Source organism: Diplotaxodon limnothrissa, linkage group LG17, assembly GCF_057381915.1.
Source record: "Diplotaxodon limnothrissa isolate DT_005_m linkage group LG17, D_limnothrissa_male_GT1.1, whole genome shotgun sequence".
Taxonomy (NCBI): Eukaryota; Metazoa; Chordata; class Actinopteri; order Cichliformes; family Cichlidae; genus Diplotaxodon; species Diplotaxodon limnothrissa.
Genome location: NC_140612.1, coordinates 3,812,758 through 3,833,983, shown reverse-complemented (window position 1 = coordinate 3,833,983; position 21,226 = coordinate 3,812,758). Strand labels below are relative to the sequence as shown.

The 21,226-nt window shown below is 40.1% G+C and overlaps 2 protein-coding genes across 4 annotated transcripts; one reads left to right on the top strand and one right to left on the bottom strand.

Moving 5' to 3' along the window:
- Positions 1–1,232: 1,232 nt before the first annotated feature.
- On the top strand, positions 1,233–10,723 carry LOC146614503 (NXPE family member 3-like). Its single transcript, XM_085375797.1, has 7 exons — positions 1,233–1,441; positions 3,320–3,473; positions 5,799–6,224; positions 8,337–8,629; positions 8,852–8,922; positions 9,853–10,059; positions 10,143–10,723. Exons 2-7 carry the CDS (start codon positions 3,354–3,356, stop codon positions 10,694–10,696), a joined length of 1,671 nt encoding a protein of 556 aa, XP_085231923.1. The 5' UTR covers positions 1,233–1,441; positions 3,320–3,353; the 3' UTR covers positions 10,697–10,723.
- A 1,880-nt stretch (positions 10,724–12,603) lies between these two features.
- LOC146614502 (angiopoietin-related protein 5-like) lies at positions 12,604–14,863 on the bottom strand. Of its 3 annotated transcripts, XM_085376368.1 has the most exons (7): positions 14,805–14,863; positions 14,570–14,650; positions 14,423–14,450; positions 14,230–14,321; positions 13,510–13,627; positions 13,124–13,309; positions 12,604–12,931 (listed from the first exon to the last, which is right to left on the bottom strand). In XM_085376368.1, the coding sequence occupies exons 2-7, from the start codon at positions 14,642–14,644 to the stop codon at positions 12,633–12,635; spliced, it is 798 nt and encodes a 265-aa protein (XP_085232494.1). In that variant the 5' UTR covers positions 14,645–14,650; positions 14,805–14,863; the 3' UTR covers positions 12,604–12,632. The 3 variants fall into 3 exon arrangements, with proteins under 3 accessions (XP_085232494.1, XP_085232495.1, XP_085232496.1); XM_085376369.1 differs by lacking the exon at positions 14,805–14,863 and having other exon boundaries at positions 14,576–14,647; XM_085376370.1 differs by lacking the exon at positions 14,805–14,863 and having other exon boundaries at positions 14,423–14,444; positions 14,576–14,647.
- Between the last annotated feature and the right edge of the window lie 6,363 nt (positions 14,864–21,226).

The following is a 21,226-nucleotide window of genomic DNA, read 5'->3' as shown; positions in this document are numbered from 1 at the left end:
TAGAAACCGCGAGCTCACCAGAAAAATTCAAACGAAGCGGAGCACGGAGTTATACTATGAATGTTATGAACTATGAACTTATGCTAGCTAGCTTTATCCACCACCGATGCATCGTGGTAACGCTAGCTAGTTAGGCAAAAAGCCGTTTTTTACCAGTATACTAACTTGTATTCCCGACTGTGATGGTCGGTTTCTGGTAACCAGTTCTAACGTTGCGCAGGATAGCTAGCTAGCTTATAGCTAGCAGCTACAATCATGCAAAAATTAGGGGTGGCTGTCGACCCAGCTTAAATGGGGTTATTTTCTGCAATTTTGGCAATACAAATTATAAAAGCTTTTGTAACACACTTGGCTTTACTTACGTTTATTTTCAGATGAAATTAATCAAAGATGTGACATGATGTTTCCAGCAGCCATGCAGAATAAAAATGGGTCCCGGTCTATTTCTGGTGGGCGTGTTCAAGTGCAAATCACTTTGACTCAAATTAAAGATATTATCTGTTCAACATGAAAAGAAATATATGTTTTGAGAGAAATCAAAAACTTTGCGTTGTGTCCTTTGTACAGATATTTAGTTTCATCCAAATCAAAAGTGGTATTTTAAAATGCAAAAAGAAAGGGTTTCACAATCAAATCAATGATTTTATTCTGTTTTGAATGGCACTTATTAGATTGAATGAATGACTGCATGTTAGACTTTTTTCAGTGTATCGTATGGGCTTGAAGTTGGCCTGTAGTGTTGCACTCCACATAGAGTTTCCGATGAAGGATCCAGGTGTGGGGATATTCTTCTTTTTGACATCCATAATCTAGAGGGGTTTTGGAGCCAGCCTTTGGACGCAATTCCCAGAAATAAGGAGTGACAAAGAGTGAGCAAATGTTCTCTTGTACAGCCACGACAATAATCAGGTGGTGAAAGGCCTTGTAGGAGGAGAACATGTTCAGAGGTAAAAATGTGTGGGGGGGCAGGAGTGCTTGATGAGGAACCCAACGTGGTTGTGGAGAGTCTCCCCTCTTCCAGTTATTGTGCCGTTCTCATCCTCCATCCCACAGAGTAAAAAAAATACTCAGTAAAAGCAAAGGGGTATAGAGAGAAACACACTGACACTACTGGCCAAGTAAGAACAAAATCCAAGTCAATGCTGAAGTACTCCTGTCCATGTTTTTCTATCCTCCTGCGTGGAAAGTGGCGCCGCATGACGTCACACATAAACAGGAAATAACGATAGTGAGCGGTGCTGTGGAGAAAGAATTAAGAAATCACGACCTGTCGGATTTAAAATATTAACACACAAATACAATGTAAAGCTATCAGTAACAGTTAAGACGGACGAAGTCTGAGTTTGGTCCCAGTACGACGTGTCGTTTTCCCAGCTCCAGGAAATCAGCAGGCTCAATGGTCCAGAACGGCACAGATCAGGTCCTGCAGCACGTCAAACCTGTGAGTCACGCTTTGTGCTAAGAAAGACTTAAGTAGGGGAGACCGGGGATAGTTGTAACATTTTTGACATTTCTGTCTGTAAATTGGAGCTCTTTTAAGGTAGTGGATTCAAAATGTAATGCAAAGTATTTACATGTCTCGGCTATTAAATAGTGCAGCTATTTTCTCTGCAGCACAATTACCCATTGCATGGTATGGCCTCAAACACAAAGAGTGAAATGTTACAATTAACCCCATAGTCTGGGTTAGTTGTAACATATCCCGGGGTGAAATGTAACACAATGAAATAAGGGTACTAACAAAACATTAACATGTAATCTTTGTTTATTCAACACATGAATGCACTTAGAGCCATTTATGTAGCTGTGTGTGTGTGTGTGTGACAGAATGCAGAAATCTAGCTTTTGAACATATTCCAACCCCCCAAAAAAGACAAATTATGGAATTTTCTGTTTTCTGCAACTGAATATTTCATTAATTTTGGTTGGTCTTCCTTGCGTTTGGCCTCATTGGCTCAGTGGGCATTATAACCTACAACTCTTGCACCAATTTTGAACATAACAATGAAGCTGAAAAAATTTAGTTGTTCACCAGCATCGCAATTCCATTACTTTTTATCATGGCTTACCTTGGTGTGGTTTGCAGAGTGCTTCAGAAAGATGAGGAAATCTGTTTCTTGCACCCATCCTGATTTATTTCCACTACCAGTACTTCCTACTGGTCCATCTCTGACACAGTGTGGGAATGTGTATGTGTGGGAACACAAACAGTGGAGGAATTTTGTTCCCAATGGCATTAACCGCATATACAAAGGTGACCAGTGAACCTCTCTCTGCTGATGTCATTGCCCCAACTTGTTTAATATAAGTTAAAGTAATAGTGTGGTAAGTTGTAACATCTGCATTAACCCAGACTGTTGCTGTTACAACTGACCCAGACTCCTATAGCCATGAACTAGCTAACATTACAGCCAACGGCTAAAACATTAGCTCTAAAGACCTACACAGAATATATCCCCATAGACATACAAATAACATAATTTAAGTTTGATGAGTTTAACTGCAAAGCAGATAATGCTATTAGAAATTGAAATAAAGTAGAAAAACTTACTTTTTGGCATACAAATTACTTTTTTTCGTGTTAAATTGTTTGTGTTTGACAAAATGTGCTGATTTTTCACATGTGATAGCAGAACTGAGTTGGGCATGCACAGGATTAATCACATCATTTGAAACTTAGCCCTGATTGGAGAAATTGGAAGTGTTACAACTGACCCACGTTACAACTATCCCCGGTCTCCCCTACAATAACTAGAGTCAGTTATCCGCAAAAACAAACATGACGAGGTCATATTTGTTAGGATAAGACCATATGTCATTTATGTTTATTTATCCCAAAGTTGTGAAATTCAACTACAGCTGTCATAAGTGTGCGTGCGTGTGTGTGAAAACCTAGATGAATATGGAAATGCACAGTAGTTTATACAGGAACCATTTTCCTTGTTTTAGTTTTATATTGTTTTAAATGCAGGGAAAACGTGCTGCTGTTGTACTGAAGGGTTAAAGTACCAAATAATCATAAACAGCCAAAATAAATAAATATCTGCTTACACCTATGAGTAATGTTGAAAGCTCATTTATATTTTACAGGCTGGGCCGCAATCATTATAACGTTCAAATATTTTGATGAAAAATCACTCCATGTTTATTAGCTGGCAGATGTTCATCATCTTCTATGATTCCAGAGAAGTTTTATGAGAAGTTTTATGAGAACTTTTCTTTTCTTTTCTTTTCTTTTCTTTTCTTTTCTTTTCTTTTCTTTTTGAATAAATAGTTACCAACCCTTTTTTTTTTTTTCTTTAATTTTTACCTGTACCAGGTGAGCTGGGAAAGATGAGTACTGTTCATCGATCATGAAATTCCAAGTTTATAAAAGAAAGGTCTGCACATGCCTTCCAAGGTATGGCTGCATCTTCCTATTCTTGGTCGTGTTTGCCTTAAGCTTCGTGATAGATTTCATGGACATCCTGGAGGTGAGGAATTGTTTTTTCATTCATTTATACATCTTTTCTCTTACGCTTGTCCAATTCAGGGTCATGAGGGCTGTCCCAGCTGTCTTTGGGGAGGAGGCAGGGTGCACCGTGCACATAGAGACAGACAACTATTCACACTCACATTCACACCTATGGACAATTTAGAATCACCAGTTAACCTAACCCCACTAATTGCATGTCTCTTTATTCATTTATTTGGGACTTAAATCATTTTAGGCAGTGAGATAAGGTTCAAGAACTGTGTTTTTAGAATAGTTTCATTTAATGACAGGCATTGTTTTTGTTTTGTTTTTTTACATTTCAAAATTAGCAGTGTAGTTTTCTTGCCAATGGTTTCTGTATTTAACTGGAATGTTGTAAATATAACCAGCAGACATGATGGTGAAGGATTGATCTGTGAACTCTATGTGGCAAATAAATGTCTACCTGTGCTAACCAAGAAGCATTGTAAACAGGTGTATTTATCTTATTTCCACCAGTCCTGATACGAGAGTAATTCTTTCACCTAGCATGTAACAAATAAATCTAAACCAATTTAAAAAGTGATTGGTGATTATACCCCCACATTCCATACATTATACACCTCTCCAGAAGTCCCACAGTCACTGTGAGTGGAAACACATGTAAAAAATGTTTGTACAAAATGGCCTTGGGCACCTTAAATAGCAACATAATGGCTTCTTACACAAAAAATACAATTTCTAATCTGACAACTTAACTATAAACTTTGAAAAAAGTAACAAAATAGGAGTATATTTCACAAATAATTATTTTAAATATTGCTTCAGTAAAAATGTTTAAAATCCACAGTATACTACTAAAAGTTTTCAAATCTATTACAATCGACTGTGCTGTTCTCATTGTCAAATACAAATTCTTTTCCATTATGTGTATTTTGTCGTATATGATAGGAAAGGTCTAGAAGTTACTCCATAGTCATTTGCAATTACACTGTAAGGAGGGGAAGTCTTATTTCCTATTTACCCATTGGTAAAACTAAATACCTACACTAACTGAGCAAAAGAATGAGAAACAATATACAGAATCTTCAAGTTTTATTTGTTTTGTCCCTTTTACCAGGACAAGGTAACTCCATAAACCTTTTTTTAGGTTTGCCCCCTTATGATTGAGGAGACACGCTGAAGCTCACTCACCAGATAGCTTCCAACTCTCTTTACTTGTAAGCACAATCAATGAAGAGCAGTTACAACCCACTCTCTGAATAATGATTTGTATTCACAATGTAAGAAGAGAAGGTTAACATGCTCCATAATATGGGCTGCATCAAAAATATTGTGCAGTTAAAATGTGCAAACATCATTGTTTTTTTTGTTTTTTTGTTGAAAAACAACAAAAATCTATCTAGTACGACCATCTTTTTTTTTAACTACTCAGAAGGTACTCATTAGTTTAAAAAAAATAGATGAAGTATCCATCCATGTAATTTGAAAGTTTTGTCATAATTTCTTTCTCTTGCAGTGTATTTTTAATCTTTACTGTAAAAGTCCAGGTCAAAAGAAAATTAAACCATGAGTCACGGGCAAGCAACATGACTTACTATGTGTTAATAGACCTCTCTGCATTGACTCATACTTGTTATTAATCTCTGTCTTCCTTCTCTCTCCCCAACCGGTCGCGGCAGATAGCCGCCCCTCCCTGACCCTGCTTCTGCCGTAGGTTTCTTCCTGTTAAAAGGGAGTTTTTCCTTCCCACTGTCGCCAAAGTGCTTGCTCATAAGGGGTCATACGATTGTTGGGTTTTTCTCTATATGTATTATTGTAGGATCGATCTTACAATATAAAGCACTTTGTTTGTATAGCGACTTTTGTATTGATTTTGTGCTGTATAAATAAAATTCAATTGAATTGACCGTGGACCACAAATTACGCCCTTGGAACTGTTCTGTAGGATGGATGTCTGGAAAGATGGCTGGCTTTGTTGCCTCATTGTCCTAAATAGAGCCAACATTGTGATAAAGTGCATGTTCATGGTAAATCATCTCTTTCTGTCAGTTTAATGTTAATGTTAACCCAGACAAACCTGAAGTAACTCAGATATTGGAACAAGCTCGGGTTTAGTGCACTCATTTGTATTTGACATCTTCACTGAATAGTTTATTAATTTTACTGAAGATTGAAGATCAAGCAGATGTGGATCATTAGACATTTGTATTGGCACAAATAAGACATGAAAGTAGGAAATACAATTTCAAGAGAAACGTTTTATTGTAATTTGTTAACTGCTGGCCATTTATTTGATGGATTTTTGTGTCTGCTGTGCTCTCTCTCTGTTTCCCATTTTCAGAATACTGTGAAATCTACCATCCATAGCTCATATGCAGACAGACATTATGACTTCTGCAAATTCCAACCACTGTCCCTTAAGGAGACTCGTGAAGAACACCTCCTATTAAAGTCCATCGCTTGGCCTGAAACTCCACCTTTACCATTTCCTCATTACCTGAGCAAGACCAGTGATCCCTCACACAGCAGCTTCACCATTCTCTCAGGGAGGGAAGACGGAGAGTGGCACAAAGATGATAACCTGGAGATTCTGATCAAAATGTACGACTTCCAGGGGCTTCCAAAGAAATTTGGGGGAGACGTTTTACTTGCCCGGCTCCATAACCCGACTCTTGGTGCAGGTGTGGTAGGGCAAGTGGTGGATCATCTCAATGGCTCCTATTCTGCTGTGTTCTATTTACCCTGGGAAGGAAACGCAGAGGTTGAGGTGATGCTAAAACTGAATTTCAATGTGATCATGGTCTTTCAGTCAACCTTCCTTTTTAATACAATATGATCTTCAGACAAAGGTAGGATTCTCATTTCAAGATAGTAGACTAAACAAGACACAGGTGCAAACGATTAAAATAAGGATAGGGAAGTAAAATTCAGACACAGGAGACAACTTTCAAAGTAAAACACAGAAATGGTAACAGAATCTAACCAATCAGACACAATTCACACTTGACATAAAATGAACTAAATCTGAAAGCCAAGCTATAAACACTGAAAAAAAAGGTTTCAGGTCCTAAAAGGACATGGAAGTTAGCTCTAATTTGGCACTTGTCACGTTTAACTTTAAACTTTGTTAAAACTTCAACTGCACCCAGTCAAAAAGCCACACTCTAAAGCCGAGACCACATTTTTGTGCATGACTCTTACTGCAACCAACTTTAAGCATCAATATTATGTGATACATCATACAACCTCACTTCCAAAAAAGTATGGACGAAGTGATTTGCAAATATCATAAATCAAGATTTTCTTCATAATAGAACAATATAACAAGTTTAAACTGAGAAAATGTCCTGCTGTAAGGAGAAAAAATGTCATTTTGAATTTAATGGTAGCAATACATGTTGAAAAAGTTAGAACTGGGTCGTGTTTACCACTGTGTGGCATCTCTTCTTCTTTTAACAACTAAGGAAACCAAATTTTGTATCATCCTCACTTGATATAGGATTCTAGTGGCTTAACAGGCCTCATTTTATTTTCCTAATGTTGGTCAAAGTCTGTACTGTAGGTAGCCCAATTAAGCAGTATGTGACTCTTCTACTATGAAGCCATGATGTTGCAAAAGATGCACTGTTTGCTTTTGCATTCTCTTTCTGAAACATGAAAGTCTTCCCATGAAAATGCCATCATCTAGATGGGAGCATATATTCCTGTAAAACCTGTAGAAGAACGGATCCTCCCACCAAGCACTGATGATGCTTTTCCACATGTGCAAGCTGCCAGTTCCAATAGCATTAATGTGGTGCGCCTGACATCAGAGAAGCAGGCTTTTGAACGGAGTGCTACTAACATGTTTCCTTTCCTCTTTATTAGAATTTCAATTCATATGACCACAGAGCAGTTTTTTCCACTTTGTCTTAATCCAAATGACCTTAGCCCAGAGATGATAGTGGTGTTTCTTTATCATGTTCACATGTTGCGTCTTCTTTTCAGGATAGATCTTTAACCTGCACTTGTGAATTGCATGGTGAACTGTGTTCACAGAGTGATTTCTGGGAGTGTTCCTGGGGTCACACAGTGATTTCCATGACAGAATTATGCATGCTGTCTGTAAGCCTGAAGGTCATAGCTATCTAATATTTTTTCCCCTTATCCCATGCTTACAGAGATTTCTCCAAGATGCTTGATGATATTATATATTGTAGGTGCCGAAATATGCTAAGTGTTTTCAATCCTACATTTTGGAGCATTGTTCTGAAATTGTTCCACAATTTGTAATTTTTGCATATTTTCTTTTATTCAAAGAAACTGGGCCTCTCTGAAATGTTCTTTATACCCAAATATGTTACTACCATGTTGCCCATTAATCTAATTACTGCCAAATCCAACTGTGTTTTAGTAGAGCTCACTTTTCCACTTTTCTTTCCATTATCCCAATTTTTTTTGAGATGCTGCCATCAAATCCAAATTGAACTTCTATTTCTTAGAAAATAGTCAAATCTTCAAACTTCTAAAAGTATGTTTAAAATGAACAAAGAAAAAAAATGTATATATATAAAATGTATTTCTGTTCCCTTACAGATAAATACTCAGAGAGTGCACTGGTGTGGTAGCGGTTTGCACTCCTGGAGTACTTCTTTTGCTTGTTGATTTCTAAAGCAACTAAAACCATATTAATACTGATAAGATGACCACTATACATCGATATACATGATGTCTAAAAGTGTGGTTTGCATATTTAACTTCAACCATTTGTTCTTGTCATAAGCAGTATGCCGAGGCATGATCATTATGACGTCATCATGATCTAAGGGAAGTTTAGCTGTGCTGTATGCCAATCCACAGGGAAATACACAAATAGGAATGTCATTCTTTGTCCTCCCAGGTAACACTGGTTCACCCCAGTGAGGCAATCACAGTGCTGCGCAGTCTGACCAGAAAACACCCTGACAGGATTTACTTCAAGAGCTTCTTCCGCTCAGGCTACATCAATGAAACTACTGTCTGTAACGTATGTTTGCGTCCAACCCAGCAGCCTGTGTGCAACTACACTGACCTCAGTACAGGCGAGCCGTGGTTCTGCTACAAGCCAAAGAATCTGAGTTGTGATACCAGGATCAATCACTCCAAAGGAAGGCTTAAAAAAAACCTCAAGACCACAGAGACCCTTTTTCAAAGGTGTGTATATGCCACATTATCTGTGTGACCTAAATGGGGAATTTCTAAAGTCGAGGCAAAAAGTGGGTTTTGAGGCTTTTCTTCCAAAAAGCTAATTATTTACACTCTGATATGAAGAAAACTTCGTCTGTACTTGTGTTAATGGTAAATGGGCAAAAAAAAGGGTATTTTTGTTTTGTTCTCTGCAATCTAAATCATTTTGTTGCGTGTGCTTTGCCTCAGTGATGTCAACATGAAAGTCTCCATTCCAGCTTCAGGACCTTCCTGTGTCACTGTTTTGCCAAAAACTAAAGGTAAATTACAAGTTTTCCAATTTTTTACATTTTTTTTAGTAGTATGGAGTAAGCTAAAAGTTTTTGGATGCGATGTTAGTGTTCATGTGGAGAGATAATCCCTAAGAAGTTTTTTTCAGTGCTCCTTCAGAAGCTTGACTGCTACACATGGATCACTCCCTGGAAGCCATGTTCTGTGCCCTTGCAGTGCTGGGTCTTCGTAACTGTGTCAAAACACAACTTGTCTTGATCTCACAATTTTCTTTGCACTGTGTGTGGGCCCACAGTTGTGTGCTGATACATACTACATGTTCAGTTTCCAGTGGATATACTCAGACTTCCCAAAATGTTACAGTACAGCTGTCCTTCAGGAATTCACCTGCACAAACCTGTAAATGTCAAACAGTGACTACAGTTCCAGTTGATCTCCCACTGGATGTGCTCTCTGCACAAATTTAAGGTCCATAAGTAAATGTAAGTGATTATAACAGGACCTTCCAGATGCAATTTAAAAGTAGCTGCAACAGAAGAGTGTCATAAATGAACCATGAGCAAGAGATAAGGTTTTTGGTTTTTCTGACTAGTTTCCAAAATGTTTTGATCACAACACAAGCTGCACTTAGCAGATAAAATGCTGAATGAAGTGCACCCTCTCTCTTTAATCTTCAGTTTGAGGCAAGTTTTCAACATCCACATATGTGGTGAGTTGTAAGGTTTACAATCAAGACAGATTATGATATGTTCAAAGCTGCCATGATTTCATGTAGATGGCCACAGGGTTAAACTGTTCCAAAACTAATATAGTGGTGTGAAGTCTTGCATCTGTAGTATGATGGTAGAGTGGCTTTTTTTCTCTGGAATTTGCTTAACTTACGCATGATTGCCACAGTAAGATTAGACTTATCAGCTGGTTAAAAATATACTATTATTTATTTTTTAACGTCTTCTCAGGTTGGTCCATGGTGAGTAGGCGCACTGTGAAGTCTAGACCCTCTGGGTATTATTTCCACGGTGTGTGGCGAGCATTACGTGGCCACAGAGTTCCTCACTTCAACACTTCCTCAGCTATCACTCAGTGTCTGAAAGGAAAGGTGGTTCATATATACGGAGACTCCACCGTCAGGCAGTGGTTTGAATACTTTAACGCAACACTACCAGGTAGCTGCTCCACAAACCTCTCTGGCAACAATTTGATTTTTTTCACAGTGAAACTTAAATCATTCTCTCTGTATTATTTTCAGATCTTAAGGAGTTTAACCTGCATAGCCAGAAAAAAATTGGACCTTATATGGCTCTAGACTATGTGAACAACATCTTGGTGACATACCGCTGCCATGGTCCTCCTATCAGGTTTTCCAAAGTCCCAATCAGCGAGTTGCGCTATATTGCCAACGAATTAGACAGCTTGACTGGAGGCAGCGATACCGTCGTAGTTCTTGGCATTTGGTCGCACTTCAGCACTTTCCCCGTTGAGGTCTACATCCGGCGTTTGCAGAGCATCCGCAGGGCGGTGGTGCGGCTGCTGTCCAGGGCTCCAGATACACTGGTTGTCATTCGGACTGCAAACCCAAAAAATCTGACGCTCTATGAGACAATCACTAACAGCGACTGGTACTCGCTGCAGCGTGACAAGGTGCTCAGGGCCATGTTCAAAGGACTGAATGTCCATCTGGTGGATGCTTGGGAGATGGTCGTGGCCCACAACCTGCCACATGAACTCCACCCACAGCCTCCAATTATTGAAAACATGATTAATGTTCTCTTGTCCTACATATGCCCTAAAAAAGGTGGCTAGATGTGATTGTTTTTCAGCAGCCCATGCACACACACATTTATTCCTTGCTTATTTATAACAGAGATAAATAGTAATGAATAATTAAACTGAGCCTTTGGATTCTCATGCAACAATCCAGGAAATACTGGAACTCCTTATCTGACACACAAGCAGGATTTACATAAGGGAATATTGCCTCATACAGGCTCATTCCAATGAACCAATCTATGACACACTATGAATGTTTTATTGACAGTAGGTTGTAATTCAAAGTCACTTATTGAGTAGTTTACTCATTACCACAAAAGAAGTAAGCTTCACTATGCTGCCTTGCTTCCAAAGAAAATGTGTTTCGCCACAGTCATCTTTTCAGTGCAACTCTTATTGTGTTTTCTGCAGCAAATCAAATAACACAAAAAGGCAAAATAAAAACGTAAAAAGGGGTAACATTGAGCAAAGTTAGAAATAATTCAAATGTTTGCCATAGATATATATTCAGGTGGACATAAAAATACCGAAATTAATGCTACTAAGAAGGGACATAAGATGGGATATAACATCTCGAAATAGTCACTGATTGTTAATTTAATAATGCTAAACATTACTTTATAAAATATGTAAACCCTGTAAAATGACGTCAGATTTTACACAACACTGCCAGTGAATTTGCATCTATTTCTAGAGTACTGTTGGGAGCATTAATCTGACTGACTTCTCAGGTATTACCTCTAGAGTTAAGTGTTTACTGAAAATATCACAAGACACGTGAATGTATTTTCTGGATTCATGAAAGGACAAAAACAAGAAAAATGTTCTCCAGCTGAATGAAAAGAAAAAGGAAGTCCTTGTCTTTGCCCGTGACAGATTAAGTTAATGACAACTTAGGTTCTCTTGCCACATTTGCTAAATCTTCTATCAGGAACCTTGGTGTAACGTTTGACTCTGTCTTCACTGTCAATGCTTACTTTAAATCTCTGGTTCGTTCTTATTTCTGTTACTTGGATCACCAGGTTGAGTTCTACTGTGTCAGGCTTTGGATTGATATTTGTTATTTATGCCTTTATTTTATCACATCTGGATTACTGTAAATTCATTGTTTACTGGTTTTAATAAAGCATCCTTGGAATGCCTGCAGGTTGTTCAGAACGCTACCCACATACATTAATCCAGGTGCACTGACTGAATTATGCTAAGGACAATTTGGAGAAAAATTATTTATACCAAAAGCATGACCTGTGGTCAGATGAGACTAAACTAGGTCTATTTGGGTAAAGAGATACTGCTCATGTTTGAAGAATGAATCCATCCACAACCCAAAGAATACCGTCCCCAAAGTAAATATGAAAAAAAGATATGAGAAGATTTTGAAAGTAGTCAGCAGCAAAACTTGGGTTCTCGTGTTCTCTTTCAACACGACAATCTCCAAAAATATACGTTGGCATTCTGGTCTGCACATAGCCCTGACTTGAATCCCATTCTCAGGGGTGAAGACCAAGAACCATGCCAGAAGATGGTCAAATCTGGAGAAGTTTAAGAGATTTGCCAAAGAAGAATGGTCTAGGACTGCTCAGGTGGTGCATGTGAGACTTGTTGAAAAAGACAACAAAGGACTGCTGGCTGTTATCCAGCAAAAAGGATTTTCAACATAATTACTGGCAACAGAGGGGCTAATAATGTTGACTCTGGCATATTTTAGTTCTTGTAAAAATATTTTTAATACATAAAAAGAGAGGGTAAGCAGTGCTTTAACAGGAAGAGACCTCGGGTAGAACTTGATTATCTGGAAGGCATGTTTTTCAGTTTAGTACAGAAATGACTAAGCATTAACAATACACTGATTTTCATGCTTTTAGCATTGTATTTTACATATCTCCTTCACAGTTACTTTTCTTAAAAGCTTTGTTGAAAGTTTTTTGCAGAATGAAAATCAGCACTTGATAATTTGAGGAGGTTCCTTTCACACCGACTTGATCATCATTCTTGTGGCCTTGGCTGAGTATGGTGCAGGTGGTTTCCAGGTGCGCCAGTGGAGGCCCGAAGCCCAACCTATGTGTTCACCGTAGGAATGCCAGTCACCGTTTAGATTGGCGGACCCACACTTGCTGTACCACCACCCGCCGCCCTCTGTAACGGTACATGCTCCAACAGCAATGTCACCAAAGATGCAGGGGGAGCAGCCATCATTATCGCGGTCAACTGTGCTAAAGCCATAGCCATTCTGATCAATGCCTTTATAGGCACCACGGATGGCATCACCTTTGGATAGAGTGGGAAACAAATCAAGAAAAATGAATTTTTAAAATTCACAGGGTTTCTTTAAAGTACAAAAAAAGAACAATATCTAACACCTGATTGCATTAACAAACAGTGAGTAACATTTATGTGTATATAAAAAGCAAAAGAAATATGGCGACAGTAAAAACTTCAACAGGCTTCAGGCTTCAGTACCTGCATTTCCACGGTACTTCCCAACATGTAGTTTGAACGCAGTTTTCTCATTTCCCAGTCTAAAGTTTTTGTACTCAGCGAAAGCAGTCCCATCTTCATGATCCCACAGATCCACCCTCATTGTCCACTTCTTGGACTTGTCTTTGGTAAGATAAAAAATCTTATTCAGCCCGAGCCAGTGGTCCTCTGAAAATCAAAGCACAAAGAAATAAATGGTAAATGGCCTGTATTTGTATAGTGCTTTATTTAGTCCCTAAGGACCCCAAAGCGCTTTATACTACATTACACTACAAAGAAAAGATTTAATATTTTTATGTTAGATCCATTCTTGATCTCTAGGATTATATATCACTACATCATAATAATAATCATTGTAATTTATTTACGTGTCAGGTTTCCAAAGCCAGTTTTATATGCTGCCCATTTTCTGTGGAAAGAAACGGCTCCTCCGCTTCGTTTTTGAAACACCGTCCAGCCTCCATCTGGATGCATCTCACAGTAAACCTGAGTAAGAAGTTCATTCACCACATATTAAGAAATTCAGCTGGCATTTACTTCTACTTTTTATCTAAGGAGCAAGAAACATTTTAGAATATGGCCTACAAGTAGTGGAGTAATTCACCTGTAATAAATGGAAATTGAATATTTTATTTGAAATTACAATCTAATCATACTAACCTATGAATACTTAAAAGTAGGTACACTACAATAACTCGGGTTTTTACAGGAAACAAAGAAATTATTATATTGTATGTTAAGTACAGTGTAAGTAATTTTAGCTTGTGTAAAATGTCATGGTAATTTTGCAGAAAAATAAATATTTATGTATCTTACATCCATTTAGATAAGGGGAAATTACACCCTTGGTCGGGGCTATATTATCGAGTATATAACCAGAAGCTCAGTGTGCTTTTTGTCTAACATTATTGTTAACTTAATAGTTATGAATATAAAGTAAACTGTATCCTGTTATCTATAACCAAATGAAACCTTGTTCTGGTGAAATCATTTGATAGATAAATTGCAGTTATAGTTTACAGTGCTGCTTCTGTTTGCTGTGATCTTATAAACATGACTTTGTTATTATTTCTTGGCTCGATCGATACCTTAAACTTGGTCGCGGCTCCATTTGGCTGGATCGTATAAATGCCACTGGATGCTCGTGGTGACAGAGTCTTAATCTGTGTGCAGTCTGTTCCTGAGGCGTACACCATAACAGAAAGAAACACAATAAGAAGCAGAAGAATAAGACTGAAATAGTATACTTATCTGAGTAATAACAAACAAGATGATCCATACCTTGAGGAGAACCTGCTTTGTCCTGTCTCTAGCAATACAAAGAAACAGTTTTAAAGTGAGTCTTAACCTCGTTTAAATATCCATCTTAAATACTGACAATACAGAAGCAGGACAGACCAAGTAGGGAAAGAATTTTAAAGCTCTTACTTTTACCCCGGCCTGTTCTGTGCAGCTCGAAAGAAATGCCAGGATGAGTCCACAATACACAACCAGACTCTTCATTTTGACCTGTGTTTAAAACAGACCAGACTGTAAACAGTGTTTAGTCCGATGAAAATTGCTGGTAACTCTGCTCTCAGAAGATGACTGGCTGCTCAGAGTAACTCTGTCCTGTTCATTACTGCAGCAGTAATAGTCAACAGTTTTTTCTCCAAACACATACTTGCGTGTTAGGTGAACCTTAAACCCCGTCTCAAGATTAACAACAGCAGCAGTCCCTTTATCCAATAGCTTAACTACCACACCCCCTTCACTGCTATGACAAGCGCGTCACTTCCTACCTTAGGTCAGTGTGAGTGTGACAACTCAAATCTGAACAACTGATGCAGTCATCCAACATGAACTGCACTGTTCTCTGAAAGAGCTTGTTTACCTAATGTTACACAACTTTCACAATGCTAATTTCTCAGACCTCTCTGGCTACACCTCTCTCTAACATTCCAACTGAGTAGTTCTATTTGCACAGCAATAAAGTCAATGTTTGTGGAAGCCAGTTACAGACATTATCTTTTTATTGACTCGGATAGCAAGGGATGTTTACAATTGCTCCTTTGGCGTCTGTAGTTAGAAAAATTACATGTTTCCCTTAAATCTAAATTTCTCTTCAGATATTGTTATTCCCCAGAGACTCTGCTCAGTCATTTCTTCTTATTCTTGAAGATGATAAATTTGATGTAGATATGAAACTGAAAGAATAAATTCTAACTACTTTTAAGCAATTGCCTAACTTTTTATTTAATGGCTCCACCAGATGAAATGTTTTAACCATTTAAGCATGGCACCAAATTTTCCAGTTATTTATGGTTTGTAGTAGTTTCAGTGATCGCCAGGTGTCCCATGAGACGTGTCGTTTTAAGTAAAATGTTTTTGCAACTTTTAACTTCAACTTTTTACTATGAAACACAGAGGTGCCACAGTTCTCAAACCAAACTCTGGAAGTTGATCAAAAAACAATTTATGTCTTATTTTTCCAAATGTTTACAGTAACTTTGGATAAAGCACTTGTGAGATGCTCCACATTTCCCTTGTGTATCTGCGATAATGTCTATATGTACTCTAGCAGGATGATCTTTGTGGTTGTTATGCTACAATCACAGTAGGAAAAACAGTGGTTGGAGAATGCAACACAACCAAAATTACTGTGTATGGTGCGCAATGAACTTGGTTGTTTCGAGTGATTGTTTCGACGACGGGGCCAGCATGACGCACAGGGTGACGGCTGAGGGAGTTGCATGCTTAATCTCTGGGTGACCTTGGTTAGAGCAACTACTTCCAACTGGTTTTTGACAGCAAAGAAATTGCAATTGTTTCTAGGGAGGTTGCAATCTACTCTGGTGTGACTGAGCCATTAAATACAAAAAAGCTAGACTGTGGTGAGTAGAGCAGACAATAATAGCAATTAAGTATGTTATTGTGTGTACCCAATAGGGTAAGCATGAACATGCATGAAGATTGTCACACATACAGCGATTATCAACAGCTATACATATAATTCTTTTGATTTTCATATTTATCATCCCCCTGTGAATCCAATGTTATTTGTTTCCACAATGGAATTTCACCACTAAATAGGGAATGAAGAAATTGAAAAATTTGATGTAATTTGGTGTAACTTGGTGTACCTATTTCTACTGGTCATGTCATCGAGTCAAGTGCTGACTTGGAGTCAAAATTGGGACCAGTCATTGGTTGGGAGCAATGGGACATCTGCAAAAGGGATGTTTAGTGCAGCTATCAAGTTGAAAGCTAGCAGTTACAGTATTAACATTTTATAACCTGTTACCTTGGTCTTGAATATTATTAATGGAATGAACATGGTTTCTGCCATTTTTATGGTCATTTTTTTTTACCTCTTCTTTTGTGGCAAACTAGTAATGGAGTGGGCTCATTGGAGGGTGAAAGAAGGTATCTTTTGTAATTAACTGATTTAAGCCTTGTGTAACAGAGATGACTGTTAAGCTGTGAATGCTAAGTTACGAAATTTGGGCATGTGCTATGGTACTAAGGTTTATCCAATTTATTGTAAATCTATTGTGTGATATGTGTAGTGTGGTGTATTTTCCAGTTGTTTAATGATTCAAAAGCTGTATATTTTAATTATATAAAACTCTAAGTAGCCAATTATGACCAACTGTCACCAACATGATTATCACTATTGTTTTCATCAGCAGTGATTTTTGAATTATTTGCCACAATTATTCATCGGTTTTAGTGACAAAAATATTTTTAATGCACTGCCATCTACACCAAACACTGCTTTCGCATTTTCTCACCTGTACAAATCTTTACATCCAAGTAAAACTGGTCTTCCGCCTTCCTCCTGCTTTAATTCAGTGCATCTCTTATCAGAAAAATAAAAAATTGACACCAAAACTTAAAGAAATTACATCAACAGGGCATTGCCTTCACTTTTACATTGTCCTACATTCCTGCTAATTAAAATTTCTTTGCAGGAAATGTGTTTAGTATAAGTCCTTCACTACATGCATTGTAGGGGGGGCGTGGTATGAAAAGGGGAAAAAACCCCAAAGAAAATGCTTGGACACTGCTAGCATGGGCGCCCACACAAAGGCAAAGCAGGAGATGAAGCATCGCTGAATATGTTTCCAAAACAACTTCATTCTAAGCAAAGACTAGAAAATATGGTGAAGCATATCTTCCCTTTGGCTTCACCTGCACAAGTGCCAAGATAGGTCTCCCTTGCATAATTGGGTTTCCCTTTGTTGGAAGCACGCGTTGGGCTCTTCAAATCACGGACAAACAGTATCCCACATTCTTAATTTTTAGTTCACAAACACTTCTTTAATGACTAACTACTGACATTTTGGGGATGTTAGCTCTTTATACAGTAAGGTTACAGTGGGATACAAATAATATCAGGCTGATCCTGCCACGATTTGTTCCCTCAGTTCAAATCACGGACTAACAGTATCCTACAGTTGTTTATGTTTTTAAACCCATTTTGCACAGAGAGGCATTTTTTGACAAATGTATTGATAGCAATGTTGAATATTATTATCCATCCATCCATCCATCCATCCATCTTCATCCGCTTTATCCGAGGCCGGGTCGTGGGGGCAGCAGCCTAAGCAGAGAGGCCCAGACCTCCCTCTCCCCAGCCACCTCCTCCAGCTTATCCGGGGGAACACCAAGGCGTTCCCAGGCCAGCCGAGAGATATAATCTCTCCAGCGTGTCCTGGGTCTGCATGCCCGGAACACCTCACCCAGGAGGCGCCCAGGAGGCATCCTTGTCAGATGCCCGAACCACCTCAGGCTGGCTCCTTTCGATGTGGAGCAGCAGCAGCTCTACTCTGAGCCCCTCCCAGATGGCCAAACTTCTCACCCTATCTCTAAGGGAGAAGCCAGCCACCCTTCGGAGGAAGCTCATTTCTGCCCCTTGTATCTGCGATCTCGTTCTTTCGGTCACTACCCACAGCTCGTGGCCATAGGTGAGGGTAGGGACGTAGATCGACCGGTAAATTGAGAGCTTCGCTTTTACACTCAGCTCCCTCTTCACCACGACGGACCGGTGCAGCGTCCGCATTACTGAGGCTGCAGCCCCAATCCGTCTGTCGATCTCCGGCTCCCTTCTCCCATCACTCGCGAACAAGACCCCGAGATACTTGAACTCCTCCACTTGGGGCAGGAACTCATCCCCGACCCGGAGTGGGCACTCCACCCATTTCCGGCTGAGAACCATGGCCTCAGATTTGGCGGTGCTGATCCTCATTCCCGCTGCTTGACACTCGGCTGCGAACCGTTCCAGTGCGAGCTGGAGGCCCCCATCCGATGAAGCCAACAGAACCACATCATCCGCAAAAAGCAGATTCTGAGGCCACCAAAGTGAAAGCCCTCCGCCACTTGGCTGCGCCTAGAAATCCTGTCCATAAAAATCATGAACAGAACCGGAGACAAAGGGCAGCCCTGGCGGAGCCCATCACCCACCGGAAACAAGTCCGACTTATTGCCGGCAATGCGAACCAAGCTCTTGCAACGGTTGTATAGGGATCAAATGGCCCATAGCAATGGGCCAGACACCCCATACTCCCGCAACACCTCCCACAGGACAGCCCGAAGGACACGGTCGAATGCCTTCTCCAAGTCCACAAAACTGTTGTAAACACGCAGTTCTTTGAATCTTTGGGCTGAAGGAAGGACACTACTCGGTGTATATATGCTCAATCAACAATCATTTATTTCGGTACAAATCACAATAAGAGCATTACAACGTCCGGACGGGAGAGATGCCTGCAGAGGTTCGACAGCATGTCTCAAAATGGTGGCAACTTTCACAGACTTTTATAGCTAATCCTGGCCCCCCTCTTTGTCATAAAAGCTGCATCTTCACATGTTTTTCTAATTCTTAGTGAGCCTGGCTCCTGACCTTGCCTCCCTGTCTTTCTGTGTGAAACTAGAAGGGGGGTGAAGAATGTGGTTTTATCTCTTCTGCCCAGACACCTAGTCTCCCTCTTATGGCCTTCTTCACATGATTCAGCAGTAAAACATTCTCAAGAAGACAGTGTCAGACATTCACAGCTGATCAAGGATACAGAGTAATGCACATTTTGTCTAATGAACTACAAATGATTATGTTTCTTTTATTCAAGAGTATAATAGAGACTAAACTACATACATAGCACACCATTAGAACTAAAGGATAATATATGGCCTGCAGCTGTTAAGCTAATCTACTACCTTGACTACTGGTCATAAAATGGCATATGTTTAGCTACTTGTCATTAACAACAAAACACATGTAGACTGGTTGGGCAAACTCCCATGCACCCTCAGGTATCCTTGAGAGGATAAAGAGCTGGTCCAGTGTTCCGCGACCAGGACGAAAACCGCATTGTTCCTCCTGTATCCGAAGTTCGACGAGTGGACGGACTCTCCTTTCCAGCACCCTGGCATAGACTTTCCCAGGGAGGTTGAGGAGTGTGATCCCCCTGTAGTTGGAACACACCCTCCGGTCTCCCTTCTTAAAGATGGGGACCACCACCCCGGTCTGCCAGTCCAGGGGTACTGCCCCTGATATCCATGCAACATTGCAGAGGCGTCCACAACGTCCTACAACGCCCAGAGCCTTCAGGAACTCGGGGCGGACCTCATCAACACCAGGGGCTCTGCCACCAAGGAGTTGTTTAACTGCCTCAGTGACCTCGCCCCTGGAAATTGGCGGGTCATTCCCCTCATCCCCAGACTCTGCTTCCTCCCCAGAAGACGTGTCAGTAGGTGCACCCGGTCTGTCCAGCGTCCTCCCCCGCCACCTGATCCAACTCATCACCAGGTGGTGATCAGTTGACAGCTCAGCCCCTCTCTTTACCCAAGTGTCCAGAACATATGGTCGCAGGTCTGGTGATACGATTACAAAATCGATCATCGACCTGCAGCCTAGAGCGTCCTGGTGCCACGTGCACTTATGGACACTCTTATGTTCGAACAAGGTGTTCGTTATGGCCAAACTGTGATTTGCACAGAAGTCCATTAACAAAACACTGCTCGGGTTCAGCACGGTGGCACGGTGGTTAGCACTGTTGCCGCACAGCAAGAAGGTCCTGAGTTCAGTTCCAACATCAGGCCGGGGTCTTTCTGTGTGGAGTTTGCATGTTCTCCCCGTGTCTGCGTGGGTTCCCTCCGGGTACTCCGGCTTCCTCCCACCGTCCAAAGACATGCAGCTTGTGGGGATAGGTTAATTGGATAACCCAAATTGTCACTAGGTGTGAATGTGCAAATGAATGTGAGTGCGAATGGTTGTTTGTCCCTGTGTGTTAGCCTTGCGACAGACTGGCGACCTGTCCAGGGTGTACCCCGCCTCTCGCCCTATGACAGCTGGGATAGGCTCCAGCGCCCCCTGCGACCCTGAAAAGGATAAGCGGAAGTGAATGGATGGATGGATGGATGCTCGGGTTCAGACCAGGGAGGCCATTCCTCCCAATCACGCTGTCGTTACCCACGTGAGCATTGAAGTCTCCCAGGAGGACAACAGAGTCTCCAGGTGGAGCACCTTCCAGCAATTGATTAAAGCAAAAATGAAAGCTTTCACGTAATGTCAAAATTGAAAAGCTTCGATTTTTGAGTTCATATATTTGTTTATCTGACTCAGAGGAGTCAGTGCCTTACCAATCATGAACCTCACTGCACGTCACTGATGTGAGTTATGAAACACTGCTTAATCACTTATCTGGATTATGTGTTAATATTTTTGACTTTGTTTTGTAAAGAGGTTGAAAGGAACCAAAATAGGAAACTTCCCTCATATTGAGTTCTTATCTCCACCAGAATCCCAGCGTTGATGTTTGACGGGAATGCATTCTGAAAGCTGTCTGTGTCTACTTAAATGAAAAGCCAGATAACCTGTTCAAGGAATTCTTGGTAAGTTAAAAACGGAACGATCAGTTATTTTCCTTTTTTTTAATTTGGGATTGGAAATGGAAGGTGGACTTACTTGTCCATATGTATATGTAATTAACTTATCTTTTTCTTTTATTTTTATTTATGTGGATCTTGGAGCAAGCAGAGAAACAGAGAAGCTGACTTTGGGAGTCTATGTTGTCAGACATGAAGGAGCAAGCTCTGCAGATACAC